Source organism: Vulpes vulpes, chromosome 4 (genome assembly GCF_048418805.1).
Source record: "Vulpes vulpes isolate BD-2025 chromosome 4, VulVul3, whole genome shotgun sequence".
NCBI lineage: Eukaryota > Metazoa > Chordata > Mammalia > Carnivora > Canidae > Vulpes > Vulpes vulpes.
The window spans coordinates 111,695,843-111,722,756 of NC_132783.1; the positions used below are offsets into that span (position 1 = coordinate 111,695,843).

General features: G+C 40.7%; 1 protein-coding gene across 1 annotated transcript in view; it reads right to left on the reverse strand.

The window, feature by feature from the left end:
• ITK (IL2 inducible T cell kinase) overlaps positions 1 to 26,914 on the reverse strand; it is a 64,225-nt gene that overhangs the window by 32,357 nt on the left and 4,954 nt on the right. The window contains exons 2-6 of the mRNA XM_026010502.2: positions 10,316 to 10,420; positions 8,175 to 8,256; positions 6,283 to 6,411; positions 3,021 to 3,061; positions 313 to 464 (exon numbers count right to left, since the gene is read on the reverse strand). Of these exons, the coding sequence (XP_025866287.1) occupies positions 313 to 464; positions 3,021 to 3,061; positions 6,283 to 6,411; positions 8,175 to 8,256; positions 10,316 to 10,420 (509 nt within the window). The remainder of the gene's footprint in view (positions 1 to 312; positions 465 to 3,020; positions 3,062 to 6,282; positions 6,412 to 8,174; positions 8,257 to 10,315; positions 10,421 to 26,914) is intronic.

A 26,914-nucleotide genomic window follows, 5' to 3' on the forward strand; every position in this document is an offset into this window, starting at 1 on the left:
CTTCCTTGTAGAACAAGCTGCCAATCTCCTGCTCTGTGGATGTCTGTGAAAAAATCCAGGAATTTTTAGATGGGCTCAGAAACTGGGAGTGCTTGATGGGTAGTGAGCATAGCAAGTGACTGCCTCTGCCACTTCTGAGAAGTGGAAAGAACCCCTCAACCCACTTCTGCCTTCCTTTTCCTCCTAACTCTGCTCTCTTCTCCTACATCAGTGAAGTGGTCATGCTGACGGAGGCAGGACAAATCATTCCAGTGTTTTCTCTATTCCCACCTCACGTCAAGCGCTGGCACAGCAACCACAAAGATGCCTTACCCATTCCTGTCCTGCACCCTCCACCAGTGAATCTCAGAACTGTCCAGTAGGTAGTACTCCTCATTGCGTTGTAGCATGAGTTCCTGTGGGTCATTTGTTTGGTAGTCATACAAGGCAATGACAATGGTTTCTTCGGGTTCCCGAAGTGATCGCTGGAGGAGGTAGAAAACAAAACCAAGCAATGACATAGACAGGAGATAAACTGCAGAACAAAATCAACAAGTCCTTAAATTATAACTTGCTCCTGATTCTATGCTGGGTCAACACATCAGCTCCTACAATTCACTGGGTATTCACTAAAACCACCTGCCTTCTCTAGTTGGCTTTCTTTATGACTTAGGACTACAGTGCTGAATATGACACAAAGACACTCAGTACCTGGAATTCATTTCCCCTCTCATTCTGTGTGGTGAATTTTGACCACAGTGAATTCCAAGCAGCCACATGCTTTTCATAAAAGTCTGCTGGTCACACATTGTAGCCTCTCTGCGGAAAGCGTCATATTCTTGGTGAAAGTGATGCAGTCAGTGCTAGGTTATTCAGTACAGGCTTTTCTGATTTGACTTGTGGTTTTGTCCAGATCTATAGAATCATAGACTACCAGAACTGGAATGCCTCTGAGAGATCATTCAATCCATTCTTTTGTTTGGAATGGGGAAACAGAGGCCCAAATGGGGAAATGAATATAGCTAAGCTTAGCACTTGAATTAGTCTTAATGCTTTCTCTCTGATAGCACATGGACTTCCTTCTTCCTCTTAGGGGCTCTCTTGCCTAAGTGTCTACTCCTCAGCATTTTTTTAAGGATGATATATTGAAGACATGAAGAAGAGACTACAAGCAAACAGTTGTGGAAGTTCAGGAAGGGCACACTTGCTACAGGTTGGCAGATTTTGTGAGACAGTATATATGGAAGAGACTGAGATTACTGGTGAGGATGAGATATGGTGGTGTTGGGAAACCAAAATGTCTGTGAGGACATTGAAGCATTTGGTGGTATAAAAATCCCAGAGATTTAAAAAGAAAAACTTGTCATACTAATGTAGGAGTCAGATTAGGATCTGAAGTCTAGATATTGGTGGAGCTCATTAGGTAGTGTTTTGGAGTACTGCAGGTGAGAGTCAATGGGACTGAGGCTTTCACCCCCACAGCTAATGGAGGAAGGAGTTGTATTCAAGGACACTTAGAGATTAAAGAGGGCTGTGACATCATGGTATTCATCCCATTATAGGCCTAACTAATTGATTGATCTCTGTGAAAAGATAGGTCACAGCGGGGTTCTCAAACGATGGTGGTACCTTTCCATAGGGAGCATCTTGACATCTATGGGAGTGTTGTGAATGTCACAAAGGTTTAGCTGTGCTGCTAGCATTTAATGGGAGAGGGCCAAGAATGCAAAAATCTCTGTACTATCTCACATTCTGAAAAACTTTCAAATGTCCTGTTAGACATTCATGTGGTGAGAAATCTGCTTATAATAATAATAATAATAATAATAATGTGTAATAATACTCAGAGCCTAGATACAACCTCCACCCTGATTAGGTGGGACTATGAGGGAAACCATCTGCAAGCCAGAGTTGGCTTCCCCAGAGCTGGCTTGGTATTACTTAAATCTTATAGATCAATACATTAGATCAGTGTTTCTCCCTACTTCATTGTGCCCCAGAATTACCTGGAGGTTTATTAAAACTCAGATTGCTGAGACCCTCTTCCAGAATTATGAAGACAGTAGATCTGGGATCCAGTTTGAGCATTTACATTGCATTTCTAACAAGCTCCCAGGTGATACCGATACTGCTGGTCCAGGGACCACACTTTGAGAACTGCCACTTGAATTAAAACCACCATGCCAGAAACTCTGTTGCCTACTAGCTTAACAACTAAGTTGCTGAATGGCCTTGGAAAAGCCTCAAAACCTCTATTGGGACTTGATTTCCCAAGCTTTAAAATGTGAACAAAACTATAACCCTCTGTAGTGGCTGGCTAGAACAGATAGTGAGGAAAGGAGGCACACACACACACACACACACACACACACACATATATAGTATATATATATATATATATATATATATATATATATATATACACACACACACACACATATACATATACATCTTTGAAATAGATAGTAAAAGTGTAGAAGTACTTAAAAATATTAAGTATTATCAAAAGTAAGATGTGGAATAATTACGCCATTTTATTTTATTTTTTAAAAGATTTTATTTCTTCATCTGAGAGAGAGAGAGCATGAGTGGGGGTACCAGCAGAAGGAGATGGAGAAGCAGACTCCCTGCTGAGCAGGGAGCCTGGCATGGGGCTCTATCCCAGGACCCAGAGATCTAACCTGAGCTGAAGGCAGATGCTTAACCATCTGAGCCATCCAGGTGCCCCAGTACATCATTTTATATACATAGCTTTATTATACCCCAAAGTGGTCAGGTAGCTGGATAGACAGTTTGATACCAATACGTTTTTGTTGAGTGAATAAAATAAACTGAGGTTTTAGCAGCTGAATTGTCCTTTTGTGCAAATAGACACATGAGACAGTTCAGGTCCAAGAAACCCAGTGTGTTCATTTCAACTGAATTACTACAACCTGCTGCATTGCCCAAGATTTGAAAAATCTGGACAAATGGGGAAAGTGCAGAGGGGACATGCTAGTCAGGCAGCTGCAGTGCTGGGCGCCCACCGTGCCCTCACTTACCCTGTTGTCTTCAGGAGTAGGAGGAAGAGGCTTCTTTGAAGCTGAAACAAGAAAAACAGAAAAAGAAAACGAACATGAAACTGAATGTGCCCAACTGGAGGCGAGCAGCCAGGGGGCTTTTCAGAGAAAAGAGGCCCTTGGGAGAACAATAGAAGCAAAGGGTCAGAAGGAGATGTTGAGACACAGAAAGGAAAATCGGCTGTGTAGAGCCTGAGTTTTATCTCTTTTAGCATGTTGGCTCCCCATTTCATTTTCTAGAGATACTAGAAGCTTCTAGAAGTCAATATTCTGTGTTCCTAGGAAAAGCCTAATCCAACAGTTGCTACAGAGGTGTTAGGCTTGTGTCCTTCTCTGTGGGCCGGGAGACCTCCAAAACACACCTACCACATGCCAAACCCCAGAGTGGGAATTGATGACTCAGGGTAACAGTGACTCACTGGCTTCCTGAGGCAGCCGTGGGCTTGGGGAGGGGGCAGGTGCGGGCATCGTGTTAGTTAATGCTTCTGAGCATGTGTTCCTACTATCTCCTCCAAACAACACCCTAAGCACCTCTCTCTCTGTTTATCTGTTTGTGTCTCCACATTTCCCTCTCTTTACCTCTCCTCTCTGCTTTTTTTTCTCTTTTCTCCTCTCATCTTTTTCTCCTTTTTCTTCTCTCTCTCCTTTCATCTCTTCCTCTCTGTCTCTTGATATTTCTCCTTTGAGGCACTGAAAAGGTCAGGCCTGGAATCAACAGACCAAAATTGAATGTCTGGGAGTAGGTGGGGCATGGGAGGCAGCACATAGGCTTCTGCTTAATTCAAAGAATTATTTAATAATTAGATAGAAAACGGGAATAGGCTCCATAAGTAGGTGGTGAGCTCCTCATCTCCATGTGAGGTTGACTCACATACAAGGTTAATCCTTGCCTGACGGGGACAGTACCTCCCAGCAATGTGGTAAGAGGAGATCCACACAATGACATGGGAACCCAGCCCCTGTGCTAACTTCTTAAGCAAGAGCACGGTGGGGTATTGACCTGGGTTTGTGATTAACTGAGAAGAAGAAAACAAACATAACTGGAAGCGTGGTTCCTACTGAGCACTCAACTCAGAGCACCAGGGGACTGGTGTTCTCACCCCAACTCTTCCAGGAATGAGCTGTGTGGCCTTGGGCCTCTTGTAGCCCTAAACATTCTGTGACAGGTATCTCTTCTTCTAGCCTTAGTCTTCCCTTCTTTCTTCTCCCTCTGTGTGAAGTTGGTGTGTACTGACATCAGGGCCAGTTCTGGTTGCAGAAATGAGTGTCACTGTGGATTGGGTAGACCAGGATCCATTTTTACCCAACCACCTCTGTTGCTTTCCAGACATAGACACACATACTGCTATATCTCAGCTTCAGATTCCTCTGTCCCCAGATAGGAAAGACTGGTAGGCACAGTTACCATTTATTGAGAACTCAGACATCTCAATGCCAGCAGCTGTGCTAAGAGCTTTCCACAATCCCATTATCACAACACAAATGCACAACCACTAACAGAGTGACTATACAGTGGTTAGGCCCTGGATTCATGTGGCAAGTTCAGCATGAGAAGCCCTCTCCAAGTGTCATCCTGGTGAGTCATTCAGATGCTCCTCACCCCCCCCCAGTCATGTGTCTAAGACTCAATGGAGGTTAAATCCTATGCACCCTAAAGAGGATCAGCAGCAACATGCAAGGTGAAAACTGCAAAATGGAAATACAGATTCAAAGAATCCAGAGCTGGAAAGGGGCTTAGAAATTGTTTCATCTTAGGACCCCTGAAACTTTCCCTAACATGGGAGAGATGAGGACATTAGGGCCCTTGATGGCCAAGTGACTGGTCTAAGGGCCCAAGCAAGGTGCTGGCAGGAATTTGGAGACCAGGCTGCTGGGCTTTGGAAAGGGCTTTTACTCACTGGAGAAAGCCCAGGCCATCTTGTTATCATGGTGGATTTCACTCATATAAAACCTGTTTCTTTTTTATGAAACACTAGCCTTTGTGAGTATGGGCTGTAGGATAATGCAGAAGATCATTCACTTCTAAAACTAGGTATATATTGTTCTTCTGGGCTAAGCAAGGGACTGGCAACCTTAAATTTTCTTTCCCAATGGGGAAGGTGAGAAGCGGTGGTTTTAAAAGTGGTACTAAGAGGGGCTGTGACTCAGGAAGCCACGGAAAACCCAGCCATGTGTTACATTTAGCACATCCGCTTTGGGTTGTCAATGTGAGGTATTAGGTTTTTGTGCAAAGAAGAAACTGAGAGATGAGAAAAAGTGGCTAGGGTAGGAGAGGTTGAGAGGAGAGAGGAATGGGAGCAAAACAATTCACAGGATCCATCATTGCTATTCAACAATGGCTTTGCAGAGCACTTCCTCACGGTGTGACCTTGAGCATACCTAACATCTCAAGGTTTTCTGCTTCTGTGACTTCACACCATATACCCCAGACGACTGTGAGGCATGGGAGCACACCATGTGTAAAAGTGCATGCAGGTGAAGCTGCACTTCATTGAAGGTTCAAGTCCCAGAGCCATCGCGGGAGAGAAAGCCGGGTTGCATACCAATCTCAAGTTCTGGGGCCTTTGACCTCCAGGGATTAGAAACAATGTTTTTTGTTTTCATTTTGCATTTAGGCTGTGGCCTTCTTTTCTCTGAGATTACAGAGATCAACAGCGAGTTTGAAGGGGAAGCAGGGAGAAGCCGCAGAGTGCAGTAAGCAGTTTTGGGGTTTGCTTTCTTCCCCTCCAACAGTATAAAGTTGAGCTGGTGTAATTAAACCTATGTATGACGTGACACCATTATAATAAATAAATAATGTATGTACCTCTAAGTCTGTCTCTACAACTTAAGATTTAAGTAGACCATGTCATTTACATTTTCTATCTTGAAGGTTATAGCAGTGTTTCCCAAACTTCACTGTGTACACAAATCTCCAGGAGATTTGTTAAAACACAAGTTTTGATCTGGTGGACCTGGGATGGGGTCAGAGAATTTATATTTCTAGCTCACAGGGATGCTGACACTACTGGTCCAAGGATCACACTTCTAGTAGCAAGGAGTATAAAGACATAAGGTTTGAGATGAAAAAACATCAGCAGACTAATGGTTGAGGCAGATGATTTCCCTCTGAAAGTTCTGAAAATGCAGAATTTTGTATTTAAGCCCTGACCCTCCTGATGACGGGAAGCTGAGAGCTTTTACTTCCTATGACTAGAGAGATCAGTCATTTTGCAAAGGAGAAAGGGAATTCCCAGTCCCTTACCATTCTTGGTTGGATCGTACTGAGCACAGCCCACTGCGAGCTTCTCCATCTGAGCACAGCACCTCCACCTCCCATCCATCCAGAAATTAGGATGGTACATGGGCACCAAACTGTTGTTATTCCTTGTTTCTGAAAGAGATCGGCACCAGTAGAAGAGTTACTTCCAGGTCAGTCTACCACAGGCTACCAACTTTCCAACTCTCTGCAATCAGACCCTGCTGTGTGAGCTTGAGTGAGGAGTACCCAGAATAGTCAGAAAAAATGGCCTTTTCCCCAACCATATCCATTTATGCAGCAGTACATGCTGGATTTAGGCATCATCAGATCTGGGTTCTTGGCGGCTGGCCTTGCCTTAATTGTAGGTCCGTTGCTTGGACAACACCCTCGTCTGTTCAATGAGATTGTTAGACTGGATCAGCGGGCCCTACAAAAGTGCCCAAGGGGCAATGGGGAGACTGAGTAGGAGGGATCCCTACCCCCTCGTCTCTCTACCTTCAACCACAGGAATTTTGCTTTTATCGGTTCCAGATTTGTGGCTTTAAAGTGAGACTTTGGTAGGAAAAAAAAAAGAGGTTCTCTTGCCAAAGAAAAGAAGTATAAGGAATGGAGATCTAGACAAGCCATCTCAAATGTTCTTTCCAGCTCTAACATCCTGTGAGTAAACCCCTCCACAGAGGGAAAACAGCCCATGGACATAGTTGGGGCCCTTTTGATAACTTTTGTTCCTTAATGTTTATACTAAGTCCCATGACTTGAGAGCCTTTTTTAGCTTCTCTAGTGGTGGCCTGCTCATACCCCATTTGAGACAATGACCTTGGAGGAAGATAAGAACTGTATTTTATTCTCATTTTTCAGATAAAGCCATCCTAGCTCCTGAGATTCCAAATGGCTGGCTTATACTTAGTCCTTATAGCTACTTAGGGACAGATTAGTATCTGAACCCAGTTCCCCTGTAAATCCAGGGCTTCAGGTGAAATAACAGTACTACTGGTTGAGGACTTTCTTTGGGTATTGTTGGAAGTATCTGATGTGTCTTTACACATTTAATTCTCACAATAATGATGTCACCGATGGTTACTAGTCAGAGTTTATAGCTGAGGAAATGGAGACACAGGAAGGTCAAAGAGCTAGCCCCAGGTCACATACTCATAACTGGCAGAGCTGGGATTTTCACCTTAGCAGCCTGGTTGCACATCTCACATACACCCAAACACTCTGCTGGTTCTAATTATGCTGCCAGGAAGGGGAGCCTTAAGGGATACCCTTCCTGCTGCCCTGAAAACCGTTGAAGCTAGCTAACATTGATTGGGTGCCGACTCTGGCCAGGCTGGTTTCAAGGGCTTTACTCGAAGCAGTTCTGGAAGCAGAGCAGGTACTATTATTATCACTCTCTCCTTCTTTCCTTTTTTATAGATAGGGGAAACTGAAGCACAGGGAAGCTGAGGACGTTGCCCACGCACTCATGGCTAGTCAGTAGCAGAGCCGGGATTCAAACTCAGGTCATCTAACTCAATGGCCCATCTTCTTCACACAAGACCAGGAGTTGGCAAACTTTTTTTAAGGGTCAGATAGTAAATATTTTAGGTTTTGTTCACCAGTAGGAAAAATCGATATATTATGGAGGTACTTCTCTAATGTTTTAAAATGGGGCCATGTAAAAATACAAAGACCATCCTTAGCTCAGACCCTTATAAGAATGGGTGGTAGGCTGGATTTGGCTGACCCTGCACTGTACTGATTGTTGCCTCTTGGACCCAGGGTGAAAAATTGGAATCCAACACCAACACCAAAAGTGAGAAATATTTGACCATCAGCTGCCCTTTATCTTACAGAGGAACCCAAGCTTATAATCAAATAATCTGTGGGAGCCATTTACACAGGAGAGTAGTTACCTTCTTTAAGGGCCAGAACCCAGCGCTGCCGGCTCTCACGGTCTGGAGCAAACACATAGAGGAGGTAGTTGTCATGCACAACCTGGAGATAGATACACACAGATTCCAAGGTGAGTGGTGCACCCAGAGATGGATGGCTGACAGTAGGCCCATCTAGCATACTGGACTGAGAGTAGGGCTTTGGGCGTTTGTCACTTAAAGGCACACATCTGGGTGATTAGGGGACCTGTGTCATTTTTAATTCAGATATTTGAATGCTGTGCAGACACAGGGTAAATCCCCACAGCTCACACAACTTGTTTGAGATTCCATGTTACTAGTAAGCCATTGCTAAATTAAAACAGCTAGAGAATAAGCTCTCCATGTGACAGGACATTTATTTCCCATATTAATTTTTAGGTGATTAAAAAATCTTTCTGGCATATGAAAGAGTAAGAAATTAGATGAAAAATGTATAATTGAGATTTTAGAAACTTCTTAGTTTGAAATAATATAATAATATATGAAACCACCCCACTGGTTCTATAAAGAGTACAGAGTTCCTGTGTTCTTTTCACCCACCTCTCCTTAATGATAACATCTTATTACATAACCATAGTACAGTTTCAAAACCAGGAAATTGACATTGGTCCAACACTACTAACTTAGAGTACAGATCTTTGAATTTCACCAGTTTTTTTCATGTATCTTAAAAAAAATTTTTTTTTTTTAATAGGCTCCATGTCCAGTGTGGAGCCCAACACAGGACTTGAATTTACAACCCTAAGATCAAGACCTGAGCTGAGATCAAGAGTCAGGGGTGCAGGTACCCCTTTAATGTACTCATTTTTAAAAAGATTTCATTGATTTATTTGAGAGAGAGAGAGACAGAGAGCATGAGGGGAGAGGGGAGAGGCAGAGGGAGAGGGAGAAGCAGACTCCCCACTGAGGAAGGAGTCCAATGAGGGGTTTCATCTCAGGACCCCCAGGATCATGACCTGAGTGGAAGGCATATGCTTAATCCCCACCCAGGGGACCCAAATGTACTCATTTTTAATTGGAATTTTAATGATAGGAAAATGCATGCTCTTTGTTTTATTTTCGTTACTAAAAATGTCAACCCGTGGAGGTCAATTTTCTAATAGGAAAAGAGTCCTTTTCTATATCACATTTAAAAATGGAATATTTACCTCTCAAATTGGCAAAGAGGAACAGTAGCCTAGAATGTACAAGGAGATATTTACTCTCCTTCAGAGTCATAGATGCCAAGAGTGATGACAAGATTTGGACAATGTCATGACCTGAAGACTAATGATAACCTCCACCAGTTCTGTCCAGTAGGACTTTGTGCAATGGTGGAAATGTTTTATAACCTGTGCTGTCCAATACACAGCTGTTGAACATGTGAATTGTTCATTCCACTGTGGCTTAGTGTGACTCAGAAATTTTTAATATTGTTTAATTTACATTTAAATATTGAACATCCACATGTATATTGAACAACACAACTCTAGATAGCTCTGAGATTATAAAATTTGAGTCTTTTTGTCCCAGAACCTCCAAACAATTTACAATCAAGTACTGCAATCTGTTGCCCCAAAACATGAGTAAATTGTACTTAAAGAAAATTAGGCTTGGGGCCATTTTTTAAAAAATATTTTATTTAGTTTTTAATTTTAAAAATTTATTTATTCATGAGAGACAGAGAGGTAGGCAGAGACACAGACAGAGGGAGAAGCAGGCTCCATGCAGGGATCCCGATGTAGGACTCAATCCTGAGACTCTGGGACGATGTCGTGAGCCAAAGGCAGATTCCCAACTGCTGAGCCACCCAGGCGACCCGGCTTGGGGCCATTAATAGTTTTCCCCCTTCCTTTAGGAGCAGAGAATTGGGACTTTTGTTGAGGTAGGGAAGACATAAGAGAAAAGTAAATGAGGTAGGAAAACTTTTTCAAGATTTTGTGCTTTGTTGAATTGAATGAATGAATGAATGGGTGGATGGATGGATGGATGTAAGAACATAGCAGTTTTCTTCTGGGCTTAATCTAAGATCTAACTATAAATCCTAGAAAACCCTGTCCCACCTTCTATTACAAGGACTAAAGATTTCAACCATTGTTCAAGGAATGGGGAGCTAGAACCCTTGGGCATAGTGGACTTACCTGAAATGGATATTTATAGTGGCATGGGATACTAATGTCACTTTTCACAATTTCGACACATTTGATTCGGGAGAGTTCAATGGAGCCCTTCAATGTGCGCTTTTTCTGTGCGGAAAAAAAGCATATTCTATTTAAGGAAGAGAGCAGACAGTGTTTTTGTCCAGGTTGCTTGTAGAAATCCATTACTAGATAAGACCCATTAGCTTTGTAAACGAAATCCTCCACCCCCTATATATATCTAGAAGCTACTGGTTGACCCTCTGTGCCTCAGAGAGATGCTCTCAGCAGACTCCTGGGAGAACACTCCCTGTGAATTGTCTCTTGATGAGGTGGACTGATTTTTACTCATTGAGCCACGACATCTTATATGTTAGGGACCTTTTGGCAAACAGCAGTATTGTAGCTGGAGTGAGGAGTGCAGTACAGAAACCAACTACATGTGTGCACATTCTCTCTGTTCTGTGCCAATCCATTACCTGGCCTGGATGGTGATATATACCTTTAGTGGCACTTTTCTTTTCTACATCTGCCTTCTCCAGGTCCCTCATATTTATCAACAGTTCCACAACAACACCCCTGTAGGACATTCCTGACTCTGCCTTTAACTTTCTCTTCTTCGCCTTCCTCATCTTACTGGCCTCATGTCTTATTTCCTTGGAAATTAGTTAGATTTATTTCCTTGGTAATTAATTTACACTATGGTCATGTGATAGTCATGCTTTATAATGATGCTACATGTTACTTAATTCTAGGGGTCCTTGTACTTAGAGAGTGGATCCAAGGGGATTTCACCCAATGGGACAGATTCTATTGTGAACTATCAGGCTCCAAAGAAGGCTAGTTAAGGAAAAGCTTATGTGGAGCAGAAGCCTTTCACAAGTGCCTAGAATTAGACTTTCATTGCGAGCAGAGTTTAATTCAGCTATGGAACCAGATGCAAAATACTTCATTACACCTTATCTTTTAGAAAGAGGTATCAAATGGTGGTGACTTGGGCAAAAGGTTGAAAAAGGCTAACGTCAAACTTGGGTTCTATTTCCTTATTGATTTTCTGTCTGAATAATCTGTCAGTTGACATAAGTGGGGTGTTCAAGTCCCCTACTATTTTTGTATTATTATCAATCTCTCTCTCTCTCCCTCTATGTCTGTTACTATCTGTTTTATGTCGTTAGATGTGCTAATGTTGGGTACATTGATACTTACAATTGTTATATCTTCTCATTGTTACAATTGTTATATCTTCTCATTGTATTGGTCCCTTTATCATTGTATAATGCCCTTTGTCTCTTGTTACCATTTTTTTGTTTTAAAGTTTTATTTTGACTGATATAATTATTGCTAACCTGGATTTTTGTGTGCACGTGTGTCCATTTGCACAGAATACTTTCATTCATCCCTTCACTTTTAGTCTGTGTGTGTCTTTGGGTCTGAAGTGAGTCTCCTATAGGCAGCATATAGATGAGTCTTGTTTTTTTTTTTTTTTTAATTCATTCTGTCCCCCTATGTCTTTTGAGTGGAGCATTTAGACTATTTACATATAATTGCTATGTAAATACTATTTAAATGTAACTGCTTATTGATAGGTGTGTACTCATTGCCATCTTGTTACTTGTTTTCTAGTTGTTTTTGTAATTCTTCTCTGCAAGGTTGGCTCAACCTATAACCAGCTCTGTGATCTTGGACAATTCATCTCACCTCCCTGAACTTCACTTTTTATATCCACTAAGTGAGGATATAAATACCTACCTTTTAGAGGTTATTTAGAGAACAAAATGAGAATATGTAAACAAATTACTTGGCTTAAAACAGGTGCCCTCAATAAAGGGTACCCTCCCAATTAAAGAGGTTAAGGAATCCCTAACTATGGTAAGAGAGCCATAACATCATAAAATTCTCCAGAAATTCTCAGCTTGTGCTTCTATTTTTTTATATCCAGCCTGGATATATCCAGCCTGGTTGCTGGCCTTTGCTTTAGCAGCGAGGCAGAGAACTGGGATGAAAAAAGTCAAGATGTGAAAAGTATCCCTACCAAATATAGGGATGCTTACTGGTGTTTCTTTTTAAATTTTTTTTCTAAAGACTACTTAATTCATTTTTTGAAAGTACAAAATTTTTCCATGTTCATTGTAACAGATAAAATAACATGGCAATATGTTAAGAAAATATTTATAGAGCCCTATGATTGCACCCTTCTCCACAACCCTGAGGTAGCCAAGGTTAACCATTTGGAATGCATTTGTCTTTCCCACACACATTTATAGCACATATACAAACAAAAATAAGCATCTGCTCCACACAGTGGTTTGCAGCTTGCTTTTGTAATGTAAGGATGTATTAAAAGGTCAATTTTCCTTTAAAAACCTCTGAAAACATATATTCTTTGAGCTCAAAATATCTTCTCATTTAGAGTCTTCCACGGCCCGAAATACATGGGTTGGTCCTGCCCATAATCATAGTTCTTTAGGATGGTTAATCTGTTTTTCGAAAACAGAAGAGCACAAGGGAACTGCCTTTTCAACAATCTTCTGCTGCTCTGGGTAAACAGGGAGTCTGAGCTTTGAGGTTATCTTGTTTTTAGACTTCTGTTGCATTATTTCCTTAGTAGTATACATAGCAAAATGCAACAAAAAGCCTCATGGCAGTAATATGACAACCCTGTTTGCACAGATGTTTATCCTTGGAACCCACTGAGTCCTGTTCTCTCCCGAGAGTGAGACCAGGACATCTATCACCATATCTCCAAGGCATAGTGGTGAGTCTCCAATAGGTGCTCAATTGGTATGATACAAACTAAGGGCATCACATTAAAACACAGTTTAAACAATCTCAGATTTAAGGCTAATGCATTTAGCTATTCAGGAACTATTTACTGTGGGTCTGCTATAAGCTGAGTGCTATTCCGTGGGCAGGAAATAGAGAGATGAACATGGTTAACCTTTTCTTGGTGCTCACAGTCTTGTTGAGAAGTCAGACAATATAAACAAGTGCTATAAAGAAAACAGAACAGATTGATATGCCCACCTTGTAGACAGGACTGGCTTTGTCTGGGGAGAGGGCCTTTGAGAAAAGATCAGGGAGTTGAAAATGGAGCTAGGTATGAAGTCTAGTGGCATGGGGGTGGGTAATCATCCTATGCAGAGTTCACAGTAAGAGCAAAGCCCTGGGGAAGCAAAGTTCTGGATATGTATTGGTTGTTAATAGCCTAGGATCATCAAAATCAGGGTATAAAATGCTGTTAAGTATCAACCAGAGTTCTGAGTAGATATAAGAAGTCTGTGTGAAGTTCTAAAGCAGTGCTGTCCAAGAATAGCAGAATGTGAACCGTATGTGTAACTTAAAGTTTTCTAGTAGCCACACTAAAAGGAAGCAAAAAAGAAGCAATAAAATTAATTTTGAGAGTGTATTTATTTGTCTACCCTATTATATCTAAAATCTTATTTCAACTTGTAATCAACATAAAAAATTAATGAGATACATTATTTTCAGTACTAAGTCCTTGAAATTATGTATTGTATAACATATCTCATTTGGACTTGCCACATTTCAAGTGCTCAGTGGCCACACATGGCTGTGGCTACATTATTGGACAGTGTGGCTTCAAGATATCCAAGGAGGTTTCTCTTCCACCTCAGATTATCTCCTTTGATCTCTTAATATCTATTGACTTCAAACGGATTTTTAAGAGACTATGTTTGAACAGTCTGCCAGGTGAGCCGGCTCTCGGGTTTGTTCTGTTGGTATGGATATCATGTTCCACCATCAAAATTCACTCTTTTTTCCTAAACAGGTGTCCTGAGGCAGGTTGTCCTTGAATTTCATGAGATCTGATATGTTGTAAACACAAGACCAGCTATACAACCCCTCAGCTGGGTACTGGGGTGTAGCCGGTCAGTGAGCTAAACACAGTTCCATCTCTGCAAAATGGTGATTGCCTGTAATCATCCCAAACAACTGTGCTATTTCTGAAAAATGCCAGGGTAAACCTTCCAAGGAAACCACACAATAGCCATCAGGAAAAGAGAGACACCATGTAAAACCTGCTCTCATTCTTATTTGTCATTCCATCTGCATCACTGGGGTGAAAAATCATAGGACCTCACTTGGCTTTGTCTCTTTTCTTGGCCATGTTCAAAGCTGCACTGTCTTCATATTCCAAAGCTTCTCCCTGGATACCTGACATATGTCAAATGCAATCCAACAAGATTCTGGTGTCTCCATATTTGCACAAAGGCAAGCTTGTGCATGCAACTTTTATATCCCCTTTCTTTTTATGTTAGTATATTGTATAAAATAGAATTTTGAACCTTGAGTTTCAAAGAGAGAGGCAGGGAACAAAACTGAAATAAAGAATGATCAACATCTCTGAGCACTTACACTTCAGCCACTCAGCAGGCCAGAACCCATTTAATCTATGATCCTGCAAAGTACCATTGGCCCATCTTGCAAGTGAGGAACTTGTTCAGAGAGGTCAAGTGTCTTAAAAAGTGGAATGGCAGGTACAAGCTCAAATCTATGACTCCAGAGTCTGAGCACTTAACGGCTATATTTCATGGCTTTGCACATGCCCCGACTTTCCACAGGAGATTTTCATTCCCCAGACTCCACACTAAACAATCATTTGCGTAATCTATACTCCAAGCTGTGGCCCAGCAGACATTTGTCTGCATCCTGTTTGGTCGTGCAATGCTTGTGCTGGATTTGAAAGGGGGAGCACATTTTCTGCTTCTTCAGAATGATACCTCCACTTCATTTCTAGAACATTGTCTCCTTGGCTGCTTGGTTAGTTCCACAGGTATGTCAATGAGAAGCTATGTATCTGATACCTATGAAAAAGGATATCTCCACTCTTCTGAAAAACAGCCAAATTTCAGCTTTGGAGAGGCAAAGTGGGAGACGATTGCAACTTTCATGTCAGGTAGACCTGCATCTGCGTGATAAGTTGCGCAATGTGAGGCAAGTGTTTCAACTTCTCAGCTGCCTTGGTTTTTTTTTGTTTTTGCTTTTTGTTTTTTTCTAAAGTAAAGAATGATAATAGTCCCTGAATCATTGGGTTAATTTAGAGACTTACAAAAACCACATATACCTACTCACAAAATAAACTCATTCAAATGATAAATCAATCACTCAAGTGTTCCTTTCTTTCTCCAAATACCGTACATAAATGAAGACTTTGTTCTCTCATCTTTTTGTGTCCATTTTTTGGGGTGATTTTCTTTTGGGAAAATATGTAACCAAGAACCAACATTTGGGAGGGCAGTGTTAATTTTTAACTGGTGATACTGGTAATTTTGACATTCTAGAGTCATTTGTTTAATTTGCAAATTATTTGTATAATCAGGCCCAAACCACAAAAGGGGCTATTTCCTGGTCTTCTCAACTGTCTTACATTTTCTCTCAGAGGGCTTATGCTTTCTGCTTTTCCTCCCACTTGCTTATCAAAATCTTCCTCAAATAGTCATTCACCAAAAGTTTAACTTATTGAGTAAAGCTTGGCTTATTTTTAGAGGAGTTTGGATTAGGACAGATATTAGAGACTGAAGCCAAGAAGGAGCTTTGATAATGGAATTTCAGGCATAAGCTAATAGAGTATTTTTCAAGAAGAGTATATTTCAGACTTTCCCTGATAACATTGTAAAAGTGGCCACATACTGCCTTTATAAGAGTTTCTTTATAATTAGAAAATCTTTCTGGTGATGATTTTAACCAAGGCATTTCAAATATTTCACTCAATGCCTCTTTTGGTGTGTAGTGCATTGTACAATCTGAAATCACATGATGACACAATTGAAATTATAACTGATATCATGTGAAATGAAACTTAAGTGACTGATTTGGGGGTTGTCACCACCAAACATACACAGTAGAATGCCAGTTCTAAAATGGGGCATAGGAGTCTTCCTGGATTCTAGTTTCATCCTCTCTGTAAAACATGCTCGAAGTAGCCCATGAATTTACTCCCTGCCTCCCAACTCAACAGAAGCCTTTGATGACAAAGGGGACCTGGTGCTGCAAGGGAGAAAAGCAGAGATTCAGAACTTGAAAAAGCCATGATTTGAATCTCTGTGATGACAAGTAGCACAGGGCAAGTTGTATCTGTTCTTTGGGCTTAGTTCTTTTAGCTCTTGAGGAGGAATGGGATTGCTGACAGCTGCTGTGTAGGGTCACTATGACCTAAGCTTTGGAAAGGCACCGGGCATGTTGCCTGATACCTAATAAGGACGTCATCATTACAGTCTCAATGAAAAAAGTAGCATCTTCTAAAACACTGGGCCAATTTGGAATGAACTGTTGCTGGCTTCTCCCCTCCCCCAACCCATCTTCACCTGGCCCTAAGTCCATGAAACTTTGCAGTTCTGGGAGAATCTGGAGCTAAGGGAGAAGATGTTGATGCTCCTGGGCAGACATAAAGTCAGGAAACTATGATCCATCCCACACCTACCTTCTTTTCTTTCCTCTTTTCTACAAGCTCTTTTAGTCATAGCTAAACCAGAGTCAACTGGCTTTCCTCACCTCAGCTTTTCACAACGTGGTTTTCAATGAGGCTGGTTGTGCTGTGGGGAAAACACTCTAGCTTCCCTCAAAGTCTGCCATTTTGTCAGTAGTAGCACCCTGACGACCCAAGAGGAAAATGTGAAAATTTTACCTCAAAAAAGAAGAAAAAGTGAGAGAAGAAAAAACAGAGAGATAATGGACTATACTCTCATATAGTTTCCAGAGGGAAATTTGGGATCCTTTCTTAAAATTATGAGTGTATTCTCTGATGAGACACTATGAAGAGCAGACATTAACGGGAATGGCTCTGGTGTTTGGGAGTAGGAAGTAGAAAGAGAACTTTGCTTTTAACCTCATACCCTTCTATTCTGTTTCACTATTTTACCATTAACATGTATCTTTCTTATTGTATTTAAAAACAATTAATTTAAATACATACATACATAGATTTCCCTTATAGGATTTATCCTATAGAGACATTGGTTCAGAATATGTAAAGATGTAGGTAAAAGGATTTCATAACAGCATTATTTATTTCACTAAAAGCCTAGAGAAACTTAAATATTTGCCAACAGACAAATGGCTAAATTACTTAGGGTTCATCCATCCTGTGACTAATCTGTGGCCATTAACAAAGAAAAGGCTGGTGTAAATGGAGGAACAGAAATATATTTTTTTCTGAAAAAAGAATATTTAGAGCAATAGATGGGGCATTGTCTCATTTTTGAGAAAATAAATAATAAAATATATAATAGTATATGTAAAACAAAGAAATAATACAAAAGGAACACTGCTAACACTGGCCTTCTTGTGGGTACCACTATGGCAGACTTTCACAGTGTATTTTTTTTTGTATTTTTATAATATATGACATTTTTCAGTGAGCATGTAAATTTACTAAGCAGAAAAATGAAAATAATATTTTAAAGCATTCATAAATTTAAAAACACCACAATGAACTACAACTTTGGCAGATGACTATTGGAGAGGGCTAAGGGGTACACATGGAATGCTGGGTGTGCAAAATGAAGCAGTTCTCTGCTCTTGCAACCCCCTGACCCCATTAGCAGTAAGTGGCAGCTAGGAAGCACCTGTCACCGCTCTTCTCTATCATCCATGGAGGTTCATGATGATGCTCTCATCTTCTTCTTGAGTGATAGCTATTTTCTTCATAGATTCTAAGAAGGCAACTCCGTACTTTTACGTGGGTATATTTATCTCAGAAGTGAAGCAATAATTCAGGAATAATTTCCAGGCCTCATTCATGTTAGATAAACATATTAGTGATCTTTGCCCTAAAAAAGCATGTTTGTTTAGATTTGCTTTCAAAAGGGAGTAGAGAGAAAAGGCCTTATGTAGAAATGAAGAGCAAGAAGTGAGTGCTGTGGGCCAGTGTGAAGTAGATCCTAAAGGAGCCCTGCGCATTTTGTCTCTGCTCTGCAAATGCTCTTTTAAAACCCTCCTTCTTTCCAGAATAGGCCTTGTGAGATTGTTAATGAATTTGAAGGAGCGTATTTTCCTATATATCTTTCAAACATTGGAGGGTCAGTGGCCAAAGCGTATAAATTAATAACAACTTCCCGGCAATTCAGAAAATAACACTAGCACAAAGGTGATGCTTAATTAATATTTGTTAGGATTGAAGGAACAGCAGGTAAGGCTAAGTGTGCAGCAGAAAGTGATGTTTGTGAGCCCTACGACAAAACTTTTAATAGTAATGGTTTGGCAGGTGGATACAAATCTCTTGACAGTGAAAAGTTAGGTCAAAGCTAGTCTACACAAAGGACTGAGCTAATAAAGAGCTCCTACAAATTATTAAGGAAAATATGGACAAGGTTATAGAAAAACAGGCAAAAGGAATATGAATTTCTCTTTAAATATATGAAAAAAATGCTCAAACTTACTACGAAAACAGAAATGCAAATAAATTATACCAAGATACCTTTTTCTAAACCTGTCAGACTTGCAAATATCAAAACATATGGTAATATGGTGTTGGTGAGGTTTTGACAAAGCAAGCATCACACACATGGCCTTGGGGAATGTTCATTGGCACAACTTCTATGGAAAATAATTTGGTTGTATTTAATAAAATAACAGATGCAAATATCCTTTGACACAGCAATTCCACTTCTCGAAGTATTTTCTACAGACTAAGGCTTCTCAACCTTGGCACTATTAACATTTTAGGCTGGATAATTCCTTGTGAGTTTGTCCTCTGTTTTGTAGGATGGCTAGCAGCTCCCTAGGTTCTACCCAAAAATGCCAGTAGCTCTCCCCTCCCCAGTTATAACAACTAAAAATTTTTCCAGACATTGCCAATGATGGGCAAAATCACCCTTTATGGATGTATTGATACAGAAAGTTACATATATATGAGGTTATTCATTCCTCATAATTTATAATGACAAAATATTGGAAAACAGAATACATGTCCATCATTAAGATAACTTCTAATCCATTCAGTAAAATATTATGGCAACCACAAAAAAGAATGAAGAAACACTTTGCACATAGGTATGATTTGATTTTTAAAAAGTATTGCTAACAAACCAAAAGAAGGCTAAGAAGTATCTGTAAAGTATGTCATCACTGTATTAAAAGGAGGAAAAGAATATTTATTTGTATTTATGTGTATGTGCATAAAGTATTATTGGAATAACTGATAAATTGATTATACTGATTGTTTTCAGGCAATGAAGCGCTATGGCTTAGGATAAGGGTGGGAGTCGGCCATTGCCTAATGCTTTGTAATTGTTTTTGAAACATTTATGTTAATGTATTAACCATTCAAGAATTTTTTAAAAAATTAGTCTATATTTTACAGAAGATGGTCTAACAAAAGTGGCTGTGGAAACAGAGACCTGAAATCCAAAGGGCATACTGCCAGGGGGCAAGAGTTCATTCTACTGACAGTTCTGCTTTGTAAACTGGTATCAATTTGCAACATGGATGAAAGCAACGAGAACAGTAGTAACCTAATGTCATTCAGGTTTATAATGGATTTTTCAAGAATTTTACCAGCTTTCTCTTGAGTTCAGAGAAATGTGGGGGTCAGATATTGGTGGCAGCAGGCTGAGTCACACCTGCCGAGATAGAGCATGGGGGCCAAGAAGATGTCTTTTGCTTGTCTCTTCTATGCTCACGTTTCCAAGTGCCCTGGTCTCTGTGGATGCACCTCAGTGTCTCTAAATGTCCAGTGGGATTATTACACTTTGCTCTCTGAGCAGACTAGGTATCTGTATTTAAAAGCAAAGAATCAGGGATGCCTGGGTGGCTCAGCAGTTGAGTGTCTGCCTTTGGCTCAGGGCGTGATCCTGGATTTCCGGGATTGACTCCCATATCGGGCTCCTTGCATGGAGCCTGCTTCTCCTCCCTCTGCCTGTGTCTCTGCTTCTCTTTCTGTGTCTCTGCCTCTCTTTCTGTGTCTCTCATGAATAAATAAATAAAACCTTTTAAAAAATAAAAGCAAAGAATCATGAATGGTGATTCATGTTGCTTGCTACTCCATGGATTCAGTGTTTCCAGCTTTCAGTTTGCAACCCACCCACACAATTTCCACCATTATGTGGTTCTACCAATCGGTACCATATATTTAATGCTATTATTTACATTGACTAATTTTTCACTTCAACAGATTTATTCTAAGGAAGTTGTAAAGCACCACCATCCATTTAAAAATACTCTTCCCTAAAGTAAATAGCAATATGCATATAACTATTAAATTAAAACTGTCAAAACCAAAAAAAAAAAAAAAAAAAACCAAAAAACAAACTGTCAAAACCAGGTTTGTCCAGGTACCATCTAGTACACCCCTTGTGGTACTCCACTTTGGGAAACACTTAAGTGGATCTCTGTACATGAAATTGACCATTGTAAGGACTGTGACGAGGAGCTACATTTGGTGTTAGTGGCCTCAATCTCACTCACTTTCTGGGCTCCTAGTCCTGGCTTGTACCCCTATTTTTTTTTTTTTTTTTTTGCTGAAGTACAAATTTAATAAAGCCGTTGATCACGTTTTAATCCCTAGGTTATCTATGAACAAAAACAAAACAAAAACCACCCCACAACTTTTTAGAGCCATCAAGAGCCATCAAGGTGTCAATGAACACCAACCATAAAGTACAGATTCAGTGTTTTAGTGCAATATTTCCAGCTGAAGAGAAAAATTTAAATGAAATTACAAACCACACCTCTCCTTGTTGAAAGAACAAATAAAGTTGATGTCAGAACTTAGCAACCACTCTCTCCATAGCCCCACACTGGCGGATCCTCAGGTCATCAGAGTCAAGACAGAAGCAAATGTCTTTGTGCAGGCTGACAGTCATCTGGGCCCCAGCCCAAATGTACAAACCTGCTCAGTGCGTGCATGAGCACACACACATGCTCAGAGGAGGTCCTCAGAGGAGGTCTTCAAAGGAGTCGAGTATTTAAAGTGGCAAATTCATATTTGGCAGCCTTTCCTGTATTACCGTGATGGGTATGTATTCCCAGAATGTTATTCTAAGAAAGTACCTAATGAGGGATAGCTGTTATTATGATTAGCTAGTCTGGTAAACTAAATAGAGCTGAGACCTATATAGCATCCTCCTTGGCAGAGGTCACCCCAAGAGCAGAGCCTCAGGTTTACAAGTTCAGGAACTCATTTTTGTTAGCCCACAGAGTCCAGGCCCACAGAAGCACACTGCAGTCACATGAGACTGGTGAATTCACAAACCTGTAGTGAGAAACAGAATGGCCAAGATGCTTGCGTCCGTTTTGCAGAGAATTCTCACAGAAGGAGATTCTACTTGGGCAACCAAAATGATATCAGAAATACACATCTTAGTGGGATCAAACTACAGGGAATTACTATAGCCCAAGGCAACGTGCTGCTTTTACACTTATTACCACTACTGTGACCTTGGGCGAATTTCTTAACTTTTCCATGTCTCAATTGCTTCCTCTCTAAAACAGAATGTTTCTTTTATCTTCTTCAGATAACTGTGAGGATTACATGAGAAAATTTGTAGGAATGTGTTCAGTCCTCTCCTTGCAGTGGTGCTGGTTATTGGTGGTGGTGATACTGTTGTGCTATCATTCAGCTAAGCCTGGGGTCTCCACTCAGGACCTTCATTACACAGAGCTGGAAACTCACCAATAAATCTTGGCCCCAACTTTCTCTTCTCAGCCACTGTGGCTTCTATTACAAGACTTCTCAAACCAAACAAGCTTAGATTCAAAAATACCCATTGAAGAACATTTAATCCAACTTTTAATATTTGTCCCAGATGTATGGCCCAGGAAAACATAGCCTCTCTAACCCTCTCCTTTCTCATTAACAAAATGGGGGATCTTTTGCAGGGGAGGAAGCTTCTTGGCACTCCTTAAATTCTGCTCTATAGATGGAGGGTTCATCTACATATACATAAGATTGACTTTAAATCAAATCATCTTATCCATATATGAAATATTATGTATCTTCTCACTCTCTCACCATTCACATTCAAAGCCTATAAAAGTAGTGCACTCGAAAATCACCACAACAATGGGATTCTTTTGTTTTCATAAGTTCCTTCTTAGAAACATAGTCTTCTCTAATGGTTGTGGTAACTTCTGGTGGCTCTGTGAATTACTTTAATTTCTATGACATGATGTAGCAGCAAAAGATAGAGGCCATAAAATATCCTTATCCTATGACACAGTTATCACCCACACACTACTCTATCCTAAGGAGCTGATTTAAAAAAGAAGACAGTTTTATGTTAGGTATACTATTATTTTTCAGCATTCTCATCATATCTGGAAACAACCTGAATGTCAAAAAATAGAGGATAAGCTCATCAATTTGTTCAGGTACATAGAATAGATAAGTATATCTCTGAAGTGAACTAATTTGATTACTACAAAAATCATATGCATGCAAAAATGATTACTTTGGAGACTATGTAGATATGTAGAAATGTATCTATAAAAGAACAATGAAGAAAGTAGCATATAAAATTGTCATGCATTATGATTATGACCACATGAAATTTAGAGCAAAGGTCATTGTCACAGACTATAAACTGATATCTTTAGACAAAAGAGCTACAGAGAACTCTTGGGTATAATTATTTCATTAATTTTTAAAAATGGTGTCGGGATATGAATGCTTGCTGCTCTGTCTCTTGTGATTAATCAAAATGGATTTAACCTGATTCTAACCCATCCTCAGTCTTTGCGGCTAATGGCTCCCTGAGCTCAGTGCTGGTCCAAGGACTTCACTGTTGGTACATCAAGCACCTTTCCACCAAAACTCAGAGTAGGATGATTCCAGACAAAGTATTCCCAGAAGAGAGGTGCTGTAAGGTGTCATCAGCAAGAACCCCTGTCTTGAACTCTGTATGTTCAAGTCTCTGTGCCTCACGCAGACCAAGCCTTTTCCTATCTCAAATTCTTCACACTGTCAGTATCCTCTGCTTGAAATGCTTTTCCCTATTTCTTCATGTCACTGGATTTTTCTTATCTTTCAGGTCTCAGCCTGGATATAAATTCCTTTTCTGACCACATTGTTTCCCAACTCAGCCCCAGCCACTGCTTAGTCTTTCCGTACAGCCTGCCACACCCTCTATATCTGCCCCATGTATTTATGTACTTGCTGGTTGTCTGTCTTCTCTACTAGCGTGGAAGCTGGTGAGGACAGACATCTTTCCTCTGTCATTTACTACTGTAGTCCTAGCACCTACCCCAGAGTCTGGCACATAGTAGATGCCAAGAAATGTTTGCTGAACAAATGAATGAATCTTTAGATACCCCAAAAAGAAATATTTCCTTGACACAGGGTTAGGTTAAAAATAATAATAATAAAAGCTTTGGCACAAGTAGGTGTAGTTTAGGGAGGAAAAAGTCCTATATTTGAATTTTTATATTAAACAGGTATAATTTCTGTGACTTTTTAAATATCAAAAATAATATAATGAGAAGCTTGCTTATAAATACCTTGATGTTAATGGGAATTATATGAGAATGTAAGATTTTTTTTCTTTTTTTTTTTAATTTTTATTTATTTATGATAGTCAGAGAGAGAGAGAGAGGCGCAGAGACATAGGCAGAGGGAGAAGCAGGCTCCATGCACCGGGAGCCCGACGTGGGATTCGATCTCGGGTCTCCAGGATCGCGCCCTGGGCCAAAGGCAGGCGCTAAACCGCTGCGCCACCCAGGGATCCGGAGAATGTAAGATTTTGGATCAGGTTCTTATTTAATGAAAATACTGACAAGTTCACTGAAATTTCAAGAAACTGAGCAGACATTGGACCTAAAAAGGGAATTTCATATGCATGGAGCACAATTTCAGAGCTTTTGTTTCTGTCCCTGGATCACTTTAAGTGAAGCTCTGTAGTGTCATGAAATCAAACCCAGACTGACCTCTGGATGAAAATTAGACCCTTGAAGATCTACTTTTTCAGTAGGCCTAATAATTCATGAAGTAGAAGAATTTATTACTACTTGGTTCAGAAAATGGAGGGATGAGGATTTACTATTTGGCCCGTGAAAACTTGAGAAGCACTTTAAAATGGTTTTCTGCAGGGTCCATTTCTGAACTTGCTATGAAGATGTCTTTTTTTCCATGGACCACATAGCTCAAGAAACTGAGCTCTTGGACTTTCCAGTGAAACCTTTCTTCCAGACTGAGTCAAGAACTAGGTCCTCACATTTATAGTATTGCTCCGTGGCCTATTTTTATTGCAAAGAATTGGTTGGCAGATACATCGGTACCTGAGGAATAGGAATTAAATTCAATTTTAACATGGGGAGTGCTTGCCTCCAAAATAAACACTCTTTATCCACTGGCTATCTCCTTAAAACATCAATATCACATCACAAAGGTAAAACCAATTCCCAAGGAAAATCCAACAAGGTAGGCATTGAAACCATGTAGTTTTGGCCTTGAGTGGCCTGAATTGCAAAGCACTTCACTTTGGACCCTAACTTCCCTTGGCCTCACTAGACAAGGCCCACCTTTTTTCATCCCAGATGCTCTTCTCAATTCAATTTGACTTTTTGTGACCTATGTTCATTCACTGGGCATTTACTGACCACTTACTGTGGGCCCTGCACTGCTCTAGGTGTTGGTGATGCAATGGTGAGCAAGGTAGTCCTGCTCTCATGGAACTGACCCCCCCAGTGGATACACAGACAGAAAATAAACAGGAAAGCACATCCATATACCCAATAAATATGTACAGATGCTGATTTATTGAAGTACCCATGTACTTAAAAAAGAAAAGAAATGAAACTGGATCCTGAGAAAATATTTAAATAGACACAAACAAACAGCCCCTTCAAAATGCCTGGGGTGCTCCTGACTGTGAGAACAATGAATACAAGCACCAAGAACCCATAGGCCTCGGAGAGCGAGGATGCCCTAAGTGTACCTACCCCTCACTTGCCTTACCCTAGTCCTGGCCGTGTCCAAAGGCCCTATAGGGAGCATGAGTTTGGAGTGTTGAAGGCTCACAAAGAGGGAAAATGTGGCAGAGGCATGGTGGATAGAGAGTGTGGTGTGAAATGAAATTGGAAAGGCAGGTAGGGACCCCTGGATGAAGAGTCTTGTAAGCCATAGCTGAAGATTTCCTTAAGTACTCTAAACAGCCCTGGAAGGGTTTAAAGTGGGAGCAAAACCTGATTTATCATTTTAAAAGTTCGTTCTAGGTGTCACATGGATAATAAATTGTACGGAGCCTAGAGTGGCAGTGAATGGCAGTGAAAGCCCAGCCAGAAGGCAACTCAATCACATAGGAGTGAGGCAGAAGGAGACTATGACTGATAAAAGTCTCAAACAAAAATCCTCAGGTAGTTTTAAGAATATTATCGAGGCAGGGTTTAGCTGTAGAGAAGAAAGGGTAAGAGAGAAGAAGAGTGTGGAGGAAAAAAGAGAACAGTGCTTTCTCCTAAAAAAAATGTGTGTGGGGGTGATGTGTCAGGGTGGAGGGCTGGCCCACCTGCTGATTCCTACATGTACCTTTCTGACCCAACTCTTAAAATTCCAACCTCCTGAATCCTCTGCTTCCTCTTTCAAGGCTGGGCCATGAACTTCTACCTCTGGGGAGTCTTGTTTACTTACTTCTATACCCAGGACTCTTCCTTTTGAAGTCCTATATAACTTGCTTTGTTCTGCTCTTTTGGAATTGAGACTTGTTCTGTTAGAGGTTCATTTATGTAACTCTGACCTCTCCAATGGTATCTCTCCCTCAGGTCCTTGCTCTTTCCCTCCTTTTCTTCCTTCCACAAACAATGAATGAGTGAGTAGTATTTGCCAGGCACTGTTATAGACACCGGTGATGCGATCCTTACCAAATTGGGTGCTGGCCCTCATGATGTTTAATGGGAACCTCTCTATCATTAAAAGGAGGGTGGGGGAATGACATTGACACAATAATCACTTTAACAAGTGGGTAATTGCAACTCCAGGATGTGCTCTATAGAGAGGGTAGGTATTGCTAAGGCAGAGCAAAACAGGAGTAGATGACCTAGTCCAGAGAAATTAAGGAAGCCTTTCCAAGCAACTGACATTCCAAATGATGGCCTTAGATTTGAAAGAAATCTTATGTAGTTGGGTCCCAGAGAGACGGGAGAAAACGGGACATGCGCTGAGATGGAGGATGGCATGTGATAGATTCTGGTGTCTGCTCTAGGTCTAAAAGGAGAATTGCTGCAGGGACATGTCTGCTTCTGATAAGGATCATTGGGACATGATCATAAGGTGTCATGCTGGCTGCTGTGTGGCGAGTAGAGTGGTGGGGGGCTGGGGCAGAGTAGGTGTAGGTAGTGGTAGTTCCAGATGAGAGCTGCTGGCAGGTTACATGGGGAAAGTGATCATAGAAAATGGAGATACGATTTTATAGGAACTTTAGGAAACAAAGTTTGCCCTGCCTCGCATTTCTTTTTCAACACATAGTGGGGCTCCCTGAAGTGATGAAGGCAAAGATTTGTCCTGGAATATGTGTGAAATGATAGAGCTCATGACATGCATTATTGCAGAAGATCCATGTGCCCTGGGTTGCTGATTTTTAGGACTGCTTTTTTCCAGTGCCATCAGAACAAGAAGGCATTGCATGCTCTGCAGGAACCTGGGGGAGACCCTAG